At 41.0% G+C, this 22,537-nt stretch overlaps 3 protein-coding genes across 5 annotated transcripts in view; 1 reads left to right on the top strand and 2 right to left on the bottom strand.

The window, feature by feature from the left end:
• ELAPOR1 (endosome-lysosome associated apoptosis and autophagy regulator 1) overlaps positions 1-13,584 on the bottom strand; it is a 60,910-nt gene extending 47,326 nt beyond the window's left edge. For 2 of the 3 annotated variants that reach the window (XR_004590905.3, XM_034414749.3), the window contains exon 1: positions 12,560-13,584. Coding sequence is in view for 2 of the 3 variants with exons in the window: in XM_034414749.3 (XP_034270640.2) it covers positions 12,560-12,739 (180 nt within the window). In the remaining variant the exon portion in view is untranslated. The remainder of the gene's footprint in view (positions 1-12,559) is intronic. The other variant, XM_034414748.3, reaches the window with a different exon arrangement.
• Positions 9,804-11,282, bottom strand: LOC148114583 (uncharacterized). The gene has a single exon (XM_087889581.1). It carries the CDS (start codon positions 11,181-11,183, stop codon positions 9,858-9,860), a length of 1,326 nt encoding a protein of 441 aa, XP_087745707.1. The 5' UTR covers positions 11,184-11,282; the 3' UTR covers positions 9,804-9,857.
• Positions 12,554-21,167, top strand: CFAP276 (cilia and flagella associated protein 276). Its single transcript, XM_034414752.3, has 6 exons — positions 12,554-12,808; positions 13,544-13,780; positions 15,096-15,212; positions 16,969-17,084; positions 17,757-17,884; positions 19,778-21,167. The coding sequence occupies exons 2-6, from the start codon at positions 13,703-13,705 to the stop codon at positions 19,846-19,848; spliced, it is 510 nt and encodes a 169-aa protein (XP_034270643.1). The 5' UTR covers positions 12,554-12,808; positions 13,544-13,702; the 3' UTR covers positions 19,849-21,167.
• The last annotated feature ends 1,370 nt before the right edge of the window (positions 21,168-22,537 follow it).

The following is a 22,537-nucleotide window of genomic DNA, read 5'->3' as shown; positions in this document are numbered from 1 at the left end:
TTTTTGTTAATAAAAATAGGATCATCAACATAATCGCCAATGTCTGATGACAGATATGGAAGGAGGAGGAGGAGGAGGAGGAGGAGGAGAGCAACACCGACTGACAGCACCAACCAGACATGACCTATCAAACCCCTCTTTTTCCATCAGTATGCTAACAACTTTTATTTTTAGATTGGATTTATTTTTTATAGAATTTAGCAAAAATATTCGGGCAATGGATCAGCACCACCATACCACTACGTCTTCATAGGAAATGTCAAAAATAAATGCCAGAAAGAAAGTAATAATATTAAAGACTCAGAGACAGGAATGGATCTACTTTTAGTTCCTTTTGCACTATAATACACCTCAATTGTTGGAAGACTAATAATCACTTAAACCTAACTAAGCCATTTGTCAAGGCTTGCATGACATGTACAGCGTATATTAAACCCCAAGTACCAAAACATTCCTTTTAATTATAGTTTGATTCAAGGGCTGGATTTGAACAAGGCCAAAATAAAGTATAATAAAACAAATTTGTATATCAGCCATTTTAAATTAACAGTGGCTATGCAAAATTCAGATCAAGTTATGGTTAATTTAGCTATGATTTATTTTGTAACAGTAATACCATTCTTTGAAAATATTAACCCCCAGCTACTATTAATGTCAATGTGAAGTATTTTGAAAAGCCATTTGTTGGATCAACTGCAGATGTGATATAAGAACTTTTCTCTCTTTCTGGCATGTAGAAGAAGCTAGTTGCCCAATGATAATTTATAAAAGATTGTGGTTAATAATTCTCTTTTCTTTCACAATCAGGACTACTATCTTTCCCAAACTGAGAATTAGAAATTGCAGTTGTTGAGGGGAAAAATACTTCTGATCTCTTCTTTATGAAAATGCCAGAGAAGCATAGGGCAAATTCAATACAAAAGCATGGCTTTTTAATGTTCTGCAAATTACATCATTCAGTTTCGTTGTTACAAGTGATACATTAAGGAAGTTTGCCTTCCCTGATTTTAAATCTATGTATTTTAATCTTGGTTAAAGCAAACCAGTTGTGCTGGGAAGCTACATATCAAAACTGAGACATAGAAATATTCCTAGATAATGTGATTCAGATAAGCATCCGTTATCACAAAAAAAATGACAATAGTGAAATTATATAAAGGCAGAAAAATATACTCACTTTCAAACTTATGCTAGACTAGACTTGAAGAGGAAACAAATGACCTTGAAGATAAATTGCCCTCATTTATCTTCCAGTGCTTCTAATTCAATAACAAATTATACAAGGGGAGTAAAATGACAATTTACTCAGAAAACACCTTATAGAAGGCAGAAGGCTGCTGAAAGAGAAAGAGCCAAGAAGTCATAGGATAAGCAGCCAATAAAAAATAGTCAGAGAAAATATGTTTCTAAAAAAGAAACATATTAATGAAGCAAGAGGAAGTAGGTGGATACAGAATGAATGGAATAGGATCAATAAACCCAATTATGGCTGCAGATCCCTGAATGCACTACAATCTTGCAAATGGTGATTTATGAATCAAGAATTTGAAGTAATAGTGATAAAATCAGAATTAGTTCATTCAATAAAAGCATCCACACATAATGACAAAGCGTTATTTTTTCTAATCATGATGCTTTGAACAAATCATAATGGCCTGGTTTGAATATAATTCTAAGTCATAGAATTATATTCTATGCTTCACTCAACACTCTAAGCCAAAGCTCAACAAAGCATGTTAAGATTTAGCATTACATGTTTATGACCAATTTAAAAAGAGGTGTTTGTCTATAATTTAATTATTTATAAAAAGGAAGGCTAGAATACCATAAAGCAAAGTAGAACTATCATAAAGGTAAATATTTCCCCTGTTCATTCATGTCTGCTCATCTCTGTTTCTTAGCCGAGGGAGCCAGCGTGGTCCAAAGATATTTCCATGGTCATGTGGCCATATGACTATATGCCAAGGTGCACAGAATGCTGTAACCTTCCCACCCAAAGTGGGAAGGTTATTGACTCCCATTTCCATGCTTTCGAACTGCTAGGTGAGCAGGAGCTGGGACAAGTAACGGGAGCACACCCCATCATGCAGTGCTCAGGTCTCGAACCGGAGCTATCAGCTTTTGAGCTGACAAGCTCAGTGTCTTTAACCACTGAGCCATCACACCCCCATCATACATCATGCAACCATCATATATAATTTTTTTCAAAAGATACTTTTTAGCCCTTCGTAAACCATGGAGATATTCTTAGTAAAAAAAATAGATGTGTTGTCATTCAATACTTTGCTTTAAAAAATGGAAAGCTGACAAAGACAGAGTTTATTGACTAGAGAAAGTTGTGGGAACAATTTCATACCACTATCTAGCAAACAAGGTGTGTGTATATGTGTGGCAGCCATTTTGCAAAAAGGCCTCGGAGTTCGATTTGTAATGGGTACATTAATTGGAACCTGACAGGCATTGTTTCAACATTCCAAAGATGTCCACAGTCCTAAAACATTAAGTTCTTCTTAAAAGCGAGAGAAAATTAACCCCCTCAAATCATTCATTTATTGGGAATGGATGTATATTGCAACTATTAATGCCAAATAACACACTTAGTTTATTTAATCAAGATTATAATATATTCCATAAAAATAAAAGGAAAAACATATCAACATATATCAATAATAAAAACAATGATCATGAGACTTATTAGGATACTAAATATATCCTAATGCCTTATTATTACAATACATTTATCTTAAATGTATCTGTTAGGGATTGCAAAATCATTTCCAGAGGGAAGGATGCTTAAGTAGACGACTACAACCTACTGAAACAAACAATATTTTTTTAAAATATTTTTAATTCAGAAAAAGGGAAATTAGTCCATGAACGTTTTGGAAAGTAAGCTTTGTAGTTGCTCTGCTTTATCTATGGACATTTTGAAGAACCCAAACATGTCCATTTCTATTCGTTAATTTACTATTATTTCTCACGACTTCTAATTTTTTCCTAGAAAAGCTGAAGGGGACAGAAAACAGCAAAGAAGTGACATCTCCACTTGCTGAGATTGCTACCAGTTCCACTGGGGCATCCCCTCTCTCTGACTTGTCAGCAAGAACAACAGCATCATCTATTCTGAACCTTGCCTGAGGGCCTCAGTTCCTTCACAATTATTAGAAGAGCCAGTAAACATTAATAACAGTTGACTGAGATCCTTATTTTCCTTGGTACAGCCCATCAACTTTTCTTTCTGTGTCTTATCTTTGTAGGTTGTAAATCTAACTACAGGGATTGCCTTACTCTGGGAACCTTTAACAGTAAAGAGCAGGATGGAAATTAATGCGACCAAGATTCTCTAAATGTTTGATAAACTGCCTTAACTTTCACTTGTCTAGGCTATAAATACAAAGGTGTTAATATAAGTAATTTATTTATTTATTTAAAATACTAACATAATCCCTTTCTAATTTTTACTTATATTTGGTTGTGGCATATCACATACCTTCCAGTCCCCATGTCATCTACTGATTATACTATAACCCACAAATCCAAATAATCTATTATGATAGATTGGTTGCACAATCAGCCAGATATTTAGACTGGATTTGGCATTTTTATCCTATCAGGTCTTTCCCAAGGACCTTGAATAGGCAGATATTGATGTTTGATGATGTTAAAGATACTATCATAGGCTGTAAGCTATTCCAAGTGAAGCTGCCTTTTGCAATTGATTGATGGTGATTTTGTCAATGAGGATAGTCTTCAAGTGGTGCTCCAGATGTTTTGGGATCGAATCCAAGGCACCTATTACTACTGGTACTATTTTTGTTTTCTTTTGATGTAGTTGTTCTATTTCTATTTGCAGGTTTGTTTTTTGTTAGTTTTTTCCAGTTTTTGCTGTTGGAATACTAAAGCAAAAGCACTTTAGCTTCCTCATTTTCTATTACTTTGCCTATTTTGCAAACCTATTATTATTTACACAAATGTGAAATCACAGCTGTCACTTCTTTAGCTAGTTTTGGCCTTCATCCACATCAAGTTCTTCCCAAGAACCTAGGACGTCATAATCTATCAGTGTAGTACATGTGCGGATCCAAGCAGTGTTGCCTTTTGTAATCGATTGATGGAATTTTGTCATATGTTGAGGATGATCTGCCCTTTATGATCTTCTCCAATGCGTTATCTTCTATTCTACTGTATATCCCCTGGTATTATCACATCAATTATCCACACTTTCTTCCTTTCAACCACAGTTAAATCTGGTATGTTATCAGCCAAGACCTTTATCAATTTGTGTTTGGAAATTCCACAATATTTTAACCTGCTCATCTTTGATAGTTTTTCAACTCTATGTTCCCATCAATTTTTTTATTACTAGCACATGATAACTTTTATAGATGTTCCAGTGAATCATTCTGGCGACTGTGTTATGTTGTTGTTTATTATCAGTTTGTGCTATTTTCTTGCATGAGCTCCATATATGAGCTGCTATTTCTTCTGCCTCTTTGCACAATCTGCACTTTGAATCATTTAATGATTTTTCAATTCTGGCCTTGATTGCAGTAGTTTGAACAATTTGCTCTTATGATTTTAGCTCTTTTTTCTTGATTTTTCTTATATTTTTATCCTGTCTTTTATATATTGTAGTAAATAAAAGATGGGGAACATACTTAGTACTCCTGCTTTCTATTTTCCCCACAACAATAACTCTGAGAAACAATTTAGGCTGAGAGAGAATGACTGGCTCTAAGTCCCCCAACTTAGTTTCATGCCTAAAGGAAGACTGGAACTCAAAGTCTCTTGGTTTCTAGGCCAGCATGAAATTCCATATATACAGATGTTGGAGGCACAGGAACAGACCATTGTTTTTGTCTGTTTCGTTCTTAAAACTTTCTAATCTGATATATTCCAAATGTCATTGTCAACACTCCCAGCGAATATTGCCCAAATCCTTATTTTTTTCAAACAGCAACCACAGGATTAGAAGCTTACTTTCTCTATTCCCACCTCTTATTTTTGTCTCTTATCTAAAGATAATTGAACAGTTATGATAGGATTTGGAACAATGCTTTACTCTCCCATGGCTACAATCCTAAATAGGGAATTAGCTGAAAAAAATCCATGTTGCCCTTCATTTTCCTCGTCGCTTTCTTTCTACCCCCTTAAGTGATTCAAGAAGTGCTCTTTCAAGTCCTGCTATTCTAAACTGAACCTGTCAGACAAAATCTTCTTTTACTCTTGGCCCACCATGCTCAGCATGGCTGGGGTGGCCCACATAAGTCTATCTGCTGAAACTTGGTGGCAATCCTCCACTGGCTGGAAATAAGGGCCTTTGCAAAATGCATCTAGCTGCTCCCATGGCTCCATAACATCTGCAGGCAGAACTAATCTTGCCATAACTTGAAACCCTTAAATGACATGTGTTGTCCTTAAATGCATTTATTATTACTTTACTTTTCTCAGTACACTAAAAACAACTACTGTATATCATTTCCATTTCAGGCATGAAGTTGATGAGATATTTATATACCATTCATATGATATCATTAATAATAAAAGCTAAGCACAGGTAAGTAATGAGAACCAATTCTCTCCATCTAGGTTTGCTGCAGAAGGCAGACTTGCAGAGTAGTGCTCCCATCTAGGCTTTAAGAAACCGTTTTTTCTACCCTAAACTCCAAAACTGTGAAAGTTATTAAAACTTGGCAACTCCTAGTACCTACCATAAGGGTAGCATTACCTGGATGGGTCAAAAGCTGTGCAGATCTTGCAAGTAAAAAAAAAAGCCCGCAGTGCACTGCTTGCTATTTAATTTTAATCATCTTATTTGACCAGCTAAAAAGGAAGTAATTAATAAAAGTCTTTTTATCAAATGAAAACCTAAGTACATAATGTAATTGCCAAGTTAATCATTGAGCCATCTGGCCATTAGCCAAAGCACATTCTCTTTGGAAAAAGTTCCACTAATCTTCCAAGGGACTCACCTTCAACAGGAGTCACATTATATTTTTGTATGTGAACCTGAAATGATTTGGAATAAATCTCTTAACATTTAATTGGAACTTGTTTCTGAGGAAATTAAATTTCTTCAGTAAGCAGCACTTTTAATAAAATAAACTTTTGGACAATTGAGATGGTAAGAATTTTTGATGCCATAGTTAAACCGAATATTTATTTTTATGTAATCGTGACCGAGTGCCCAAAGCGCACATGCATGCCTGAACCTCCAAACTGCAATGCGCATGCACCCCTGCGCATGCACCCTGCCCCCGTGCATGCATGTGAGGCCCCTTGCACATGCCACACCCCCCACGATGTGCGGCGGAGACCCGATGACCAGTTGGCTGGTGGGAGGCATGCGCGCATGTGTGGCAGAGCTAAACTGAGGTGACGGCTCGCATGCCCACAGAGAAGGCGCTGAGTGCCACCTGTGGCACGCATGCCATAGGTTCGTCATCATGGGTATCGACCCACGTCAAAGTAATCTTTTTGCTGTGCTCACCACTATCAACTAACAAATGAACATCTTCAACCAGAAGAGTCTTTCGTGGTTAGAAAGTTAAAATGGTGACATAACACAACAAAAGACCTGTTCCTTTTATATATTCACCATGTAACACACATAAACAAGAAACAGGTCCTCTGACCTTCTTACCCCTGACCTTCTGCCCATGGATACTCCTTTACTTTCAGCTTACAGTATTGTTAAAGATTGAAAGTTTGTTTATTTTGAACTATTGTATTGCCAATAAATAAAGAAAACAAAGAAATGATTACTGCATAAGCAGTAATAAAATAAAAAGCAATCTGTATATTTTATAGATACATATATGCATAATGTATATATAAGATTTCACTGTAAGCTTTCCTCAACTAGCTACCCTTTAGCTCTGATAAAACCGCATTTCTCAACTGGCATAGCTGTTAGTATGTTGGCTGGGAATTATGGCAATTGAAGTTTCAAAACAGCAGGGCACTAGGTTGACAAAGGTTAGCAAATTCAGCTTCAGAAAGTCCTTTCTGGCAATTGCAATAACTTTTGAAGTGGTACAATTTTCAGTGTAATGAGTTGAAAAAAATCTAAGAATCTACTCATAAAGCTGCAATAGGAAAAAAATACTCTTTTCAATAAATTCAGAAAAGTGGCATTTCCAACGCAACTTTAAAAAGCGAACCATATGGCAAGCGGTGTCACTAGCCTCACCCATTTCAGCCTCTGGAATGCAACAATCGTCTGTGTTAAGTTGGGTGAATGAGGACTCAGCAAGCCAAGCAGTGAGTGACAACAGCTCTTTATTGTAGGGTGCGAACCCAGCAACTGACCAGGGGAAACAGCTCCCTTTATATACCTTGCAGCTGTGGTGGTCAGCCAATCAGCTGACGGTCAGTTAATTCAAACTGCCCGCCCAAAATCTACATACACAACACTCCTCCCCTCACAGAAGTCACTTGGGTTGGATATTAGCATACGTAGTCCCTCAGGTGACCAGGGTGTGTCCGCACCCTAGTTGACCTGCGCAGTTCAGTTGGAGGTGTGGCGTCGAGCAGGTCAGAGGAACTCCCTGTTTCTCCCTGCTCCGCCAATGGAACCTCCGAGAATTCGTTGTGGGCGGCAACTTCTTTGGCTGACCAATCTTCCGCGATGGGGCGGTGCATGGTGTGGCATGTTGGGCCGTTAAGAATTTGTCTATCCGTTCCTGCCAGTCCCTTGGGCCTAGGCGTGAGATAGGTTCCTTAGCTGTTCTCACAAATCTCTCTACCAATCCATTGCTAGCCGGATGAAACGGGGCTGATAGTATGTGTCTTGATCCCCAACTCTGCTAGGTACCCCTCAAACTGCATGGCCATGAACTGGGGCCCATTGTCTGAGACTAAGGTGTCCGGTAGGCCATGGGTGGCGAACAATTGCCTTAGCTCTCTAATGACGGTGTCAGTGGTAGTGGTTTTCATGAGTCTGATCTCCAACCACTTTGAGAAAGTGTCCACGACGACCATGAATACCTGCCCATGGAATGGGCCAGCGAAATCTATATGGATCCTGGACCAGGGACCCTGGGGCCATTCCCATTCCCTGACCGGTGCTGTGGGGGGGTCTGGTCTAGACTCCTGGCAGGGCTGGCACTTCCCTACCCACTCAGTGATGTCTTTATCCATTAGGGGCCACCAGACGTAACTCCTAGCTAACCCCTTCATCCTTACGATCCCGGGGTGCCCCTCATGCAACAGATTCAAAACCTTTTCCCTTAGGCACAAGGGAACAATGACCCGATTGCCCCACAATAGACAACCCCCTTGCATAGTCAGTTCACCCTTTTTGTTAGCGAAATATTTGAATTCCCTGCCCTCAGTCTTTTCCAGCCACCGCCTCATGACCCAACTCGTGACTTTCCTAATCACATAGTCTCTGGTTGAAGCCCTCGCCACCTCTGCTGAAGTGATGGGCCCTGAGTCCAAGACGTCAATCAGCAGGACTGGAACTGCGGGTGTGGGGTCCTCTATCCTGTCTGGTAACAGGCAACAGCTGAGGGCGTCAGCATTGCCCATGCTCAGCCCTGGTCGATGTACCAGGCGATAGGAGTCGGCTGCCAGGAAGATGGCCCAGCGTGTCATCCTGGGAGACAGGGCTGCCGGTGTGGGTCGGTCCCCTGCGATGAGACCCAGGAGGGGGCAATGGTCTGTGATGAGTTCGAAGTCTCTGCTGAACAGGTATTCGTGGAACTTCTTGACTTCTGAGACCGCTGCCAGGGCCTCCTAGTCAAGTTGACTGTAATTCCGTTCGGCGCTCGAAAGAGTCTGGGAGTAGTAGGCGATGGGCACCTCTAGACCGTTCGATAGTCTATGGCTCAGGACGGCCCCCACGCCGAAGGGGGACGTGTCACAGACTAGCACTAGGGGAAGCGTAGAGTTGTACTGAATTAGAAAACTCTCGGCCAACAGGAGTTTCTTTATGGCAGCAAACGCAGTAGCCTCAGCCTTCCCCCAAACCCATTTGGACATTTTGGCCAACAGTCTGTGCAGGGGCTCCGCTACTGTTGCCTTGTCCCTTAGAAAAATTGTGTAAAAGTTCAATAGTCCCAGGAACGCTTGTAGTTCTGCCTTGTCTTTGGGGGTGGGGCCTCTTGGATCACCTTAATCTTGCTCTCGGTAGGGTGTATGCCAGTCCCGTCTACCCGATACTCCAAGAACTCCACAGAAGGGACTGCGATCATGCACTTGCTGTGTTTGACCCTGAGTCCTACACTTCTGAATTTCTCTAGTATGTGTCTCAGTCTCTCCCCTAGTTGCTGTTCGTCTTCTGCGGTGATGAGCACGTCATCAAAATACGGGACCACCCTGGGTATCCTCTGTAACAGTCGTTCCATGGTGCTCTGGAACAGTCCTGGGGCTATGCTGACTCCGAATTGAAGGCACCTCTATGTGTTACTATAGTCTGTGCCTCTGCGGTAGCGCCATCAGTGCAACTGCTGATACGCCTGCGCAAGATCGAGTTTAGCAAAAATCTTGCCTGGCCCTAGGGAATGCAGCAGATGGTGTACGATCGGAACTGGGTAAGCGCTCTGTTTCAGGGCCTTATTGATCGTACACTTATAGTCTGCACAGATGTGCACAGACCCGTCCGGCTTAATGGGGGTCACAATTGGGGTCTCCCATCGGGCATGATCGATTGGCACTAACACCCCCTGCTTGATTAATTTGTCCAGTTCCACATCGATCTTGGGCTTTAGGGTGAAAGGGACCCTCCTGGGTTTCAGCTGGATGGGGGCAATATTGGGGTAGAGGTTGAATGAAATAGGGGTCCCCACATACTTGCCGAGCCGCTCGTCGAACACATCCTGGAACTCCTGCATCAGGTCATCCTTCAGGGTGCTTCACACGTTGCGGACTCCAGTGAATCCCATGCCCAGGGCTCTGAACCAGTCCATGCCCAGGAGGCTTGGGAGCTTTCCGCTGACCACAGTGAGGGGAAGCTTCTCCCGGAATTCCCCGTACTCCACCTGGAACTCACCAATTCCTTCCATGGGGATGCGGTTCCCCTGGTAATCGCGCAGTCCCAGCCGCTGGTGCCGTAGTTGCCGTCTCTGGATTATGGGAACGGCCTTCTTCAGTTTGTCCCAGGACATGATGGTAATTGGGGATCCGGTGTCTATCTCCATTATGCACTCATGCCCCTCGATGTCGACCGTCGTGTAGGTCTTCTCCCCGGGGGATGTGCAGGTCTGGCCAATTCGAATGATGCAGGCCTCGAGATCCTTGGATTTTGCGCTCTTCCTGTAGCCGCCCTTTGGATTGGTTCTTGTCCGCTGCACCGTCTCTGATTGGCTAGCGTTGCTCTGCGGCTTGTACTGGGGGTTCTGCTTGGCTCTGCAGGCTCTAGCGATGTGCCCCTTCCGCTTGCATTGCCGGCAAATTGCGTCCTGGAACTTGCAGGTCTGGTGCGGATAGGATCCCCCACAACTGGCACAGGCATCTCGATGGCCTCGCCAGTCCTGCTGGTCCTGTTCGGTCTGGCAGATCTCCTCGTCCAACTCTTCCTTGCTCCCCGTGCCTACGGTTTCCTGGTGAACCGGGGCCGACTTCTGTGCTGTTCTGCTCTGCGCCGACCCTTGTAGTCTCTCGGCTGCCTTGGAGGAAGATTCATGAGCCCTCGCCTCATCCAGTGCGATGTGTAGCGTGAGATTTGTCTTTGTGAGCAACCTTCTCTGCAAGCGAATATCTCTCACTCCGCAGATTAGTTGCTCTAGCAGCATCTCATCGTGGTCTCGGTACTCACACTGGTTTGCAGCCTTGCGCAGGGCAGCGACGTACTCGCTGATCGATTCTCCCTCGTGTTGCAGCCGTTGCCAGAAGTCGAAACGCTGCACGTACTTCGATGGCATTGGGGCATAGTGGTCCTTCAGCAGCGTCTGAAGCGTTTGCCATGAGATGGTGTGGACCGAGTTCGGTTCCGACAGGGCCTCGGCCATATCGAACACCTTGGGTCCACAATGGCTCAGGAACAGTGCCTTCTTCCGTACGTCGGGTAGCCCCTGTAGGTCGCTGGCCATCAGGAAGCATTCGAAGCGGGACATGTAGTATCCCCACTTCTCTTCCGCAGGGTTGAAAGGCGCTGGCGGTACGTAGGTAGACATCGTTGGTAGATTCTCCAAGTACTCTGCTCGCTCGCCTGGCTGGATTCGGGTTTGCAGCTCTCTCATCGGCTCGTGGCTTCAGCTCTTTCCGTGGCTTCTGGCCTCAAAATCCCACCTTCATCGCCAATGTTAAGTTGTAGGGTGAGAACCCAGCAACTGACTAGGGGAAACAGCTCCCTTTATATACCTTGCAGCTGTGGTGGTCAGCCAATCAGCTGATGGTCAGTTAATTCAAACTGCCTGCCCAAAATCTACATACACAACAGTCTGTATAACAAAAGCAAATACAAGGGTATTAACTCTCATGCGCCTGGCTGCTCTTTTACTATAATTATTTTACCCCATTTTATTTCACTGTATTTAGTTTCATTCCCATACTTCATATCCTTCAAAAAGAAACAAAAACAAGCTCAGAAGACATTAAGGTATTGCTATATTAACCTACAAGGAAGTTAGTACTGTCTGACTCAATGACAACCTGCCACGTAACCTGAAAGGAAAAAATAGGCAAACATTTGGTCAATTTCCCAAGGTAAATTGCAGCTAGCACGTAGTGGGTGTGGGATCCAGCCAAACAAATATTCATGCGCTAGAAAGTTAAGCAGCAGTTGAAAGACAGACTTTCTCTTCTGCTTTGCAAGTTGTATTCTAGCAATTTCCTTTGCTTTAAGCCAAGGCAGGTATCGCAGTTGCTTTTAGAACATTTGCTTAGGCCAACGAGACTGTTAAATGACAGGGAACACAGCTACATCTTAAAGGCTAACACATCTTTAAGCAAAAGCCCATAAATATGCAATAAATGGCTACATTTGAGGTAGAATGGGTGGGTCTTTAGAGAGCATCAATGCCTGTCCATTTCTATGGGGATTACAAAGAGGTCTCACAGGCAGCATGTACAAAATTCAGAGGGCAATGATTTAAGGAAACTCAGCCCCACTGCTGATTCATTGTTGTCCAAAATTTTGCTCATTCTGAAGTCTCCTCCTTTAAGGGAGGCAATGGTATGAAGTTAGTTTACTTCCACACTTAACACACACACACACACACAGTTAGCCCATTAAATAGAAATTGATCCTAAATGGTGTTAGTTGTCCAAAATATTTGGGGAGGGGAGCCAGATGTTTATAATGTTTGCCCAATGCCCATCTCAATCAAAATCTGCCAAAGCTTTTGCTTTTCCTCATTCAGACCTAAGTGAAAGAAACGGGGCGCAGCTAGAGTGGCTTTTCCTCTACTTTGATGGGAGAGTGGTTTTTTTTGTTTTTTTTTGGGAGGGGGGGCGCAGGACGTCCACAAGGATATTTCGCCAATGGTTTTAAGGTAGGTGGGATCTCCCGATTCCACTCTTGCGATCTGATCACAGATGCGCCCCCCCCCCCCCACGCGCTTCCCCGCTCCCCACGCAGAGAGAGTAAGATGTCACCCTGTCCCTCCGCGGGTACCTCTTTGCAGGCGTGGAGATTCTCCCCCTGGGTAGCGGCGCCCGCCCCAAGCAGCAACAGCAGGCAGAGCAGAAGGAGCGGCAGGCGCCTCCAGCCGATCCCAACAGGGTGGACGCAGCAGCAGCAGCAGCAGCATCTGGTTATCCCCTCAGCGGGATGGAGCCTGCCAGCCCCAGCCATCGTGGCGCAGCAGAAACAGCGAAGAGCCGGTAGTCGCGCGGCGCCTCGGGCAGGCAGTCACCGACTCAGGTGCGACGGTAGCCGCGCTCTGGGGCAGAAAGGGATGCAGGAGCCCGCCCCGCCCCCTCGGACCGCCCACACCTCGCTGCCTAGCAACGGCAGCTGCCTCCGCCGCGCGGCCCTCCCGAGGCCGAGGAGCACCTGAGGCTCGAGAGGCGCGCGACGAAGGAAAAGCCGTTTGCTTTCGAAGCGCTCCTTCAGCGGCCCCCAGCAAGGCCTCGCCGGAGTCGCTCAAGCCACGCGCGCTGCACTAACGATCCAATCCTGAGCCGGGTAGCGGGTGGCGCTTTGGGGGCAGCCGTTCTCGACTCAGGAGCGGCCAGCAACCCGGCTCTCTTCGCCCCTCGCTTTGCCGGTTCCTGGGAGCGCGCTCCTTTTACCCCAAGTTATTCTCGGGCTCTGAGACTATTAAACGGGGTGCCTCGCTTCTCATTTTGGTGTTTGCCTGGCGCTGCCTTAATGTTTCGGTTCACTTGGGACTAACTCTTCGGAGTAATCTCGCTGGGGGGTGTAGGAGAGGAGAGAATTGTTTAAAAAGTCTTTCAGAGCTATTCAATACGCTTAAACCTGATGGGCCGTAAACATGAAGGAAAGTGGGGTTGGACTTTATAAGTATCCTTATAAAGGCGGATTTTTCTTTATTTCATTTGGAGCATAAAGCGCGTGCTGGATTCTGTCCTTTCCTGCCCCGCGCCGTTTTTGTGGTTTCTTTCCGCCTCCCAAGAGCTCCGCTTTTCTTTCCAGCCATTAGAGGGCGCTTTGATACGTAGTGACCGGAAGACTCTAAAAGACCCCGTCGCCTAGCAACCGCCATCATATCCTAAACAAAACTTGACACGCGGGGAGAGAAATCGGCATCCGCAATTGACAGCTGGCAACCCTACTGCTGAGAAAGGCTGGAGTATGTCACCCGCTAGGAACTCTTTTTCATTCCCTCATTACGAAAATGAAAATACATACAGTGGTAATGGGAATGCACAGGTAAGAGAGATCCCTTTATTTTTTTTTTCTTTAAAATATATAAAGCATTTGCATTGTGATGCAGTTAGTTTATCCTAATGAAATTTAGAAGCCAGATGCTGTGAACTCAATGATAGGGCAGCCTCCCTTTAGCTTCTTAATGTTTTACAGATGATGCTGGAAACTACTTTTGAACTTGAGATACACATTTTATGATGTTTATTAATACAGGATAAAATGTGGAGGTCTGGCTTTAAAAATAGCCCTAACTATATCTAGTATGTGCAAAATGCACATCTGGAAGATATATCCTATTTTTCTTGCTTTTCAGACAATTACTGCCCCTTAATGACTCATATTAATTATATATAGAGAAATAGGCGTTCCACCCAGACTATTAAATCAAAATGAACAAGAAAAATAGACTCGGAGGCAAAGGATAAAAGAGATCCAAATTGTCAAAATTACGTGACTTCACTTGCTATAATGTTCTTTATAAAAATACAAAACATGAAAAGAGCACAAAGCAATTATTATAAGTATGTTTATATTTCACTGAGGTAATGAGAACTTCCTTAAACAAGGGGATTAGGAAAAATGGAAAGACAAGAAAACACTGAACTACTGTAAAACATAACAATAGAACCTCTGTCAGAATGTGTACCAAAGATTTAATTGGTCAAATCTGAGTCAAGCCAACCAATCAGTTTTCTCCAAGTCAAGCAATCAGTTTTGGGATGTTACCAAGTAGGTAAATTAACTTCAGTCTTCCCCAACGTGATGCCCTTCAGAGGTGTTAAGACTGCAAGACTCAGACTTCTATGCTAATAGTTTCGCAAGATGTTTTTGCATTTTATTCCAGCTTCTCTGGAAGGTAACAGGTTGAAGAAGACTGCCTAAAATACGTTAAGAATCCTTTGTAACATGCAATCTTAAAAACACAAGGGCAGTTCTATATAACATTTTAGATTTCCTTTTAAAGCAAGAATGGTTTGATATTATCCATCTGCTGAAATTTGTTGCTATGTTGACTTTTTTACTGATTAGAAAAACCTGTGTATAGGTAGTCTCAACTTACAACCATTCATTTAGTGACCAAAGTTACAACAGCACTAAAAAAACCTGATTTATGACTGTTGCCGTGTCCCCATGGCCATGTAATGAAAATTTAGATATTTGGCAACTGGCATGTATTTGATGATTCTAATGTCCTGGGGTCTTTGGATCCCAACTTCAATAGACAATATTGGAAGTTATTATAAATAGTAAGCAGTTCAGTTAAGTTTTATCTTTTTATGGAGTCAGTATAAGTTTAGTATCATTCTTATTGATCCAGAAAACCTCCTATGGCATGCCCTCCCATCTTTCTCAGCAACAAGACACCTGGAATCGGCTACATGGAACAGCAACTTTGGCAAGCATTAGGAGAGAAGTCTGGTACTCAGAACCCGAGGTAAAAAAGAAATGATATTGCTGTCTTTGTTGTTTTTCAAGGTGTCTTCTCTTTTCTTTATTATTTAGCCCCTTACTATTCCTTCTTTAAAATGCCTTAGAAATGTTATGTGTATTAGACAGACCTTGGGAACTTCAAAGGACACTTCATTTTGATAAAATGTTTGTTTGGAATAAAAATTTACTATCTGCTTGGGATTTATTTAAAGAGTGAGTCTTTGGAAATTTTGGCAAGTCCTTGGGTCAATTTTTATCAAACAGATGTACACCTTTCTAGCTTTGAAAGCTTCTAGATGCATTAACAGGGAAGCTGTAAAAAAATTGAACTCGATTTACATGAGAAACAGATGATATGGAGTAATCTTAATATGAAAATGGGCGAAATGTTTCATTAGAAATTCTAAGCTGAGTAAGGAATCAATGCCTTAAATAGGTTAATTATTAATAGTACTACTTTAAGGATTTGCAGTTACATTTTGAATATAATTACTTGTCAGTATATTCAGTTTAAATATGTATGATTAGAACATGGCCTAGATGTGTTTAGCAGCTTCAGAGAAACAGAAATTCTTTAATGTTCAAGAATGTTCAATAGCAGCTGTTTGAATTTGAAATACAACCTAACAATTCAATTCTATACAAATTAAAGTTAGGACAGTAATATGTTATTTGTGGAATAAGGAATTCTTGGAAAATCAATGGGCCCAAATTTTTAAAAATGCTAAATACACTTGTGACATATGGATGAAATTACTTGATTAGAAATTCTTGGTTCATGTTTACTGAACTTTCCAAATAAACTTTCATTCTTAAACATTTTTTGTCATGGCGTTTCTCATAATGAAATTGTAAGATATTTCTGGGTTCTTTTATATAATTTGGTTGTATTCTATCATAGTTTCATTTTAGAGAATATAGTTACTATATATATATATATATATATATATATATATATATATATATATATATATATATATATATATATATATATATATATATATATATATATATAAATGCATTCCAAAATTACAGAATTTTACATTGTATTAAGAACTCTTCTGAAGAGTTATTTACTTTCTGAGATTGGTTGTTTTCTTGAAGATGTTTCATTACCAAACTAGACAACATCATCAGTGTTAGTAGGGAGTAGGGTTTGCTCACATTTTACTAATTGGCACAAACATGGGGATCAGTTAAGAGAATCAGCCGATACAGGGAAAAACAACACTCCATGTGTCAAGAGTGAATTCTAGAGATGTTTTGATTTCTGAAATGTATTTATACTATTTTAGTATGCGTCTATATGATCTAGATCTATATGACCAAGGTAGATAGCTATTACTACTATATAATTTTTTAAAAATCCATTATTATTGATATACTTTTAATTCTATTATTTCCATTAATTTCACTATAAAAGAAATCACAGTAGAATGAAGCAACTTATATTGATATATAAATTACAGCTGTCTGGATAGGGCATCTTGCTTTTCTATGTTGTGGTATAGATACATTCTACTAATCTGGATAGATATATAAAATAGTGCCACTTTACACAACCTTAATTCTGAGAACATTTATTACTAGGTTCTTACCCTAATACATATCTTAATTTTTGCTTTCTCAGTTTTGCTGTTACACAGGCAATTCTTGAAAAGCTTGCATAAACTATTTCACTTTTAAAACATTTCTACTATGCTATTCCTAATTTATGCTTGTAAATTAACATGCTCCCCATTTACCAATCTCATTTGCAGATTTCTAAAGACAGTTTGGATTTTAACCTCAGTTCTCTATACAATCACCATGAAGACCTGCTTAAAAACAAAAGTCAAGTAGTCCTCCATAAAGAGACCCTCCTGGATGACCATGGGTAAACATAAATTTTTATTCTTCTAAATTTAAAAAATGAGCATCAGACTCCAGTGGATGCATACTCTTAATAGTGCTGCAATTCTTGTAGCCATGAAACCAACAGTAGGATATACATTGTGTAATCAATAAGCCCATAGTCATAATCCTACCAATCATATTTATTATATTTTTACATTAAACACATGATGTCCACATAAGCCACATTTCCTTTTCTTCAGAGTAAATTTCAACTGGTATCAGGCATGTAAAATACATATTCAATATTTTCAATTTGGAACAAAGACAAATGCATGTGTGAAAACATAACAGATGTTTCCAAGCTCTAGAATGCAGTCTCTTGACTACTGTATATAGACATATACTCGACAATACCAGGGATAGTTTAATTTATTTTCCATACTGAGCAGATGATTAGACTCCATAGCCTAAATGGCCCTTTTTAACTCTATGATCAATAATTCCTGTTAGAATTCTAAGTGTTCTCAGACATTTGAAAAGCGCGCTACAATTTCCTTAGCTAAATAGCCCTATCCTATGACTTTTACTTAACAAAATATGTTAATTAACAAAATATGTTAATTCACCTTAATGTTTATCATTCAACAATTATCTCTGCCCAAAAGGCAACACTTTCTTGCTAATGCATGTCCTTTGTTTTTGAGCACGGCAGAACACTGAAGGGTTTAGAGCCTGTGAAGAAATACACTTCAGTTCAGCATCCTACCTCCAAGGGTATTACTGTGAGACACTGGGTTAATCCTGTAAAAGAATCTATCCACCACATTGAGGGAGCCATTGGTAAGCATGACCATTAAATGCCTCTTTTGGTTGAAGAGGAGCTAAGGATAAGAACAGAAACCTTTTCAGTAGATCGATTTTCTACCTTCCCTTCAAGTTAGTTTAGATAGTTTTATCCAGCTTTCTTTTAAGACAATATATTATATCCTTAATCACAGGTCTGTGTTAAAAGCTTCTTCATTCAAAGTACCGTATTTTCCAGCGTATAAGACGACTGGGCGTATAAGACGACCCCCAACTTTTCCTGTTAAAATATAGGGTTTGGGCTATACTCGCCATATAAGACTGCCCCTCTTCCAATGCACACCAAATAAAAATTAAAAAACATCAACTGGCTCACCTACAATGTAAAAGCAGCTGTGCTAGACCCAAAATGGCCCCTGTAACAAGCAGGAACCTCACACAGCCACAAAAAGCCCCCCCAAAAAACTTTCACACTCTAAACACACACAACACAACACAACTGGCTCACCCACAATGTAAAAGCAGCTGTGCTAGACCCAAAATGGCCCCTGCAACAAGCAGGAACCTCACACAGCCACAAAAAGTCCAAAAACCCAACTTTCACACTTCACACACACAAAATTCCACATACAGCTTTGTGAGATTTTGTGTGTTTGTGTAGTTGGAGTGAAACACTACAGAAACACACAAAATCTCAGAAAGCTGCACAAATATTATTTTATTTTATTTTATTTTTATTTTTATATGAAAGCTAAATTTAAAACTTCCTAAACTTTAAATGGCTAGGTCTAAAAAAGAACAACTAAAAAAACCCCAATTGACTATTTTTTTTAAAGCTCCCAAAGAGGAAAAAAACTTACCCAATAGAACAGGGCTCTCCAACTTTGGCAACTTTAAGACTTGTAGACTTCAACTCCCAGAATTCCTCAGCCAGCTTTGCTTTGCTGGCTGAGGAATTCTGGGAGTTGAAGTCCACAACTAACTCCTTGCTTGATTGCAGGCAGGGAGTTGCTTGCTTGCCTGAATAGATTCAGGCAAGCAAAGCAAGGCAAGCGTTGCGACTAGCAGCTGAGGTAAGCAAGCTGGAGGGGGAAAACTTTTTCCCTTTTACATGGCTCTGGCGATCCCAGCTGAGTTGCAGGGAACTCAGCTGGGATCCTCAGAGCTGGGATCCTCAGAGTAAAAGGTAAAAAACTTTTTCCCTTTTACGTGGTTTCTGGCGATCCCAGCTGAGTTGCAGGGAACTCAGCTGGGATCGTCAGAGCTGGGATCCACAGAGTAAAAGGGAAAAAACTTTTTTCCTTTCACGTGGTTTCTGGCGATCCCAGCTGAGTTGCAGGGAACTCAGCTGGGATCGTCAGAGTTGGGATCCACAGAGTAAAAGGGAAAAAACTTTTTTCCTTTCACGTGGTTTCTGGCGATCCCAGCTGAGTTGCAGGGAACTCAGCTGGGATTGTCAGAGCTGGGATCGCCAGAGCTGGGATCGCCAGAGCCATTTAAGGCTCGTCAGAGCCTTTCGGGCTGGTCTGCCTGGTTACAGGAGAACTACACCCGGCGTATAAGACGACCCCCGACTTTTGAGAAGATTTTCATGTGTTAAAAAGTCGTCTTATACGCCGGAAAATACGGTAGACAATAACTGTTGTAAACTTTATATTATAAATATTTAAATTCCAATAGTGAAGTAGAAACTAAAATACAATAAAAATTGGTAGTTCTTTAAAAAATGTTCCCGGCTATATAACTTACAGTATTTTAAAGATAGAATCATTAAAAAGTCAAGAGAGTTCTGTAGCTTTATTCCATTGCAAGATACCAGTTATTTACATTTGTGTGTGTGTGTGTGTGTGGGTGGGTGTTGGGGAGGGGGAGTGTCAATTCTCAGAACAGTGAATGACAGCTGACAAAATGATTTGTCTTTGTTTGCAGAATCTCCACATACTGCTGCCACAAACAGTGGATATTCCCGTAAAGAGAATGGTGGGATCTTCTATCATTAATGATTTTTGCAGGGTCATGTTGCAGCTTTATTCCCTTCGGCCTGTAATTGCTTCCCATATGCTAACTCTTTGCTCACTGTATGCTTAGTTTTCAGATCATCCATTAAACCAGCCAGCTTCACTGAATTTTAGTAAAAGCTCAACTGTGCTGTATTTGAAAAAAACAGCTTGTTTTTGCCAATGGACTGAGCCCCAAACATATCAGCCCTAATAAATTCAGATATTTGGTTAGGAGGACTCAACTAATAGAATCTAATCTACTTCGGGCTCACCTCCAAAGAAGCTACTACTTCTTCATAACCATAAACAGTATTAATTTACACAATCTTAGCTAAAAGTATCTTAGTTAACATCTCCAAAGCAAAATATGAACATTGATTAAATTTAAAAAAAAATGTTTTTCAAACACAAAATGCAAATATAACTTCATTCCTAAATTATTCCTAATACACTTATAGAGTACTTCAGAACACAAGTCCCCAGAAGAACAGAGTGATCCAACTTCTGAAGATTAAAACTATTATATCAAGAGCAAAAAGAATGCCAACCAGGAACAAAGGCTGAATGCCAAAATACACAATTCTATAACCTTTTTAAAAAGTTCTGCAAGTACAAAAACTGCCACGGATCAAGGGGACTAAGCACCTGATGTCATTTATAAACGCCATGGCTGGGTGCAGACAAGTTTAACAAAAGCAAGCTGAAGCCAAAGTTTGCCAATACAACCGAATCTCAAATCCAGCCCATTATTGAACTGATATTTTCCCTTGGAGTTTTAAGCCTGGTACTTTTGAAACATGTTAGATTATTAACTATGCTAAGTATGGGTTGTGAGAATTTGGCTCTAAAAAAAAGGATAAGAAACCCCAAAAAGACAAGTTTCTATACCTTTCAGACTTATTCAGTTCCTGTCTCCTGCATTGACTTAATTTTTGATCCTTTATCTTCACATATAAAGCCATATTTTTAAAGATTTTATCTTTTGTCCATTTTTTTCATTATTTAGTATTAACTCCCTCCTATTGCAGTTTTTTAAACTAATCCATGCTGCAGTAACACTCACTTAGAATCAACTCATCCTCTTCTGCTGATCTTTTTTTTGCCACTCTCAATATGCATTTTAATTCATCTTTTCATCTATCTTCTTTCACATTATTGCCTTCTGGTTTCTGTGCTGCAATTTTTCTGTTTTTCTACAAAAAGATTTTTTGGGTAGATTCCAGATAATTGTTTCACATTTTGGTTTCAAACCAACTATATTCTTTCTTGTATATGAATATTAAATCATGCAATTTCATGAATAAACATTCTAAGCATTATATCATCTCAGTTACAGTAATTAGCATTAAAGGTTTTATTATATATTTGTATCTTGTATCTTATCTGGAACATAATCACTTCCCAAGCCAGTTCTGGCTGATTTGAATTGAAATTCATCTGAAGTCAATTTCTTCTCGTTTTAACATATCACAGTGCTTGCTTAATGGCTCACAGAAATGAAGATAGGCACTGCCTCTAAAGTTTCCTATGACTAGCAGAGTAAAAAAACCCTAATATATTATGTTTTTAATTTTTTTAAAATTAAATTTCAGATAAACAAATGTGAAATTTCCACTCTAAATTGCTTGGGGAGAATTTCAGTCAAGACAGAAAGAATGTATATTGCTAAACGTATTTTAGTCATTTTTTCCAACCAACTGCAAAAATCTACAATTAAGCACTATCTAAAATTAGCTTGCTTGTCCTTATAGATTAGGAGTTCCCAATGGGGTGTGGGATATTCCAGGGAGTGAGAAAACTTGAGTTTAGAAGTTTCAAAATTATAGTGTATATGCATAATTATATGCATATAATTATTTACTTTTGTAAGGGGTGTGTGAATATATTGGAAGTATTCTAGGGGTGCGGGGTATAGAAAAGGTTGGAAACCCTTGTGCTAAATGATAAAGTTTACAATAAGATTTTTTTTACCATGTTTCCCTGAAAATAAGACATGTCTGGATAATAAGCCCAATCAAGCTTTTCAGTGCATGCGATAAACCACCCCTGCAAAATAAGCCCCCCCCCCCACTTCTTACATTCATGCGCAGCCGGTGCCACTATTTCCTCTGGTTGCTTGCCGCGCAACCAAAATGAGATGAGGGTGGAACGGGGGGACATGCCCTCCCCTGTTCTTCGTGCCAGCTGAGCGGCCCAACACATCCCACCCCACCCCAATGGCAACAGCAGCCTGGCTGCTTCCCTTCCCCACCATCTCTTTATCGAGAGGTGGCAGATGGGGCAGGGGAGAGGCAAGTCGCGTGGAGCAAGACGTGGCTCCCCTTGCCGTCTCTTTTCCCCCTCCTCGCCGGGCATGGCAGGGCTCCTGCCCCTTGCTTAGCCACCTGCTCCCTTTAGGGATGCAATTTGGGGGTGGCAGGTGGGGCGGGCGAGAAGCGGGATGCAGGTCTTACCTTTCAAGCTCCATCGCTTTCCTCGCCATTGTGTCCAGGGAAACACGGTGTAAAAGAAAGCCTTCTCGCGAGTTCAATCAAACTTCTCGAACTCGTGATACGGTTTTCTTTTACAGCGTGTTTCCCTGGATACAACTGTGGGAATGCGGTGGCCATAGTACATGTATAGACCAGTTTAGCTGGTTGGACACGTGTATGGACTTTAGCACCGAAATAATCTATGAAAAGCGGGTTCA

Source organism: Pantherophis guttatus, chromosome 3, assembly GCF_059756535.1.
Source record: "Pantherophis guttatus breed Tessera chromosome 3, ASM5975653v1, whole genome shotgun sequence".
In the NCBI taxonomy this organism is placed as follows: domain Eukaryota; kingdom Metazoa; phylum Chordata; class Lepidosauria; order Squamata; family Colubridae; genus Pantherophis; species Pantherophis guttatus.
Note: the sequence above shows the minus strand (reverse complement) of the source record. Positions and strands in the feature narration are given on the sequence as shown.

What these genes read in the sequence shown, in the direction of transcription:
- LOC148114583 (XM_087889581.1), bottom strand. Translation starts at nt 11,183, where the DNA reads ATGAGAGAGCTGCAAACCCGAATCCAGCCAGGCGAGCGAGCAGAGTAC.
- CFAP276 (XM_034414752.3), top strand. Translation starts at nt 13,703, where the DNA reads ATGTCACCCGCTAGGAACTCTTTTTCATTCCCTCATTACGAAAATGAA. An exon ending in ACCCTCCTGGATGACCATGG is followed by an intron (nt 17,085 to 17,756) that starts GTAAACATAAAT and finishes TGAGCACGGCAG; the next exon opens with AACACTGAAGGGTTTAGAGC. An exon ending in CCACATTGAGGGAGCCATTG is followed by an intron (nt 17,885 to 19,777) that starts GTAAGCATGACC and finishes CTTTGTTTGCAG; the next exon opens with AATCTCCACATACTGCTGCC.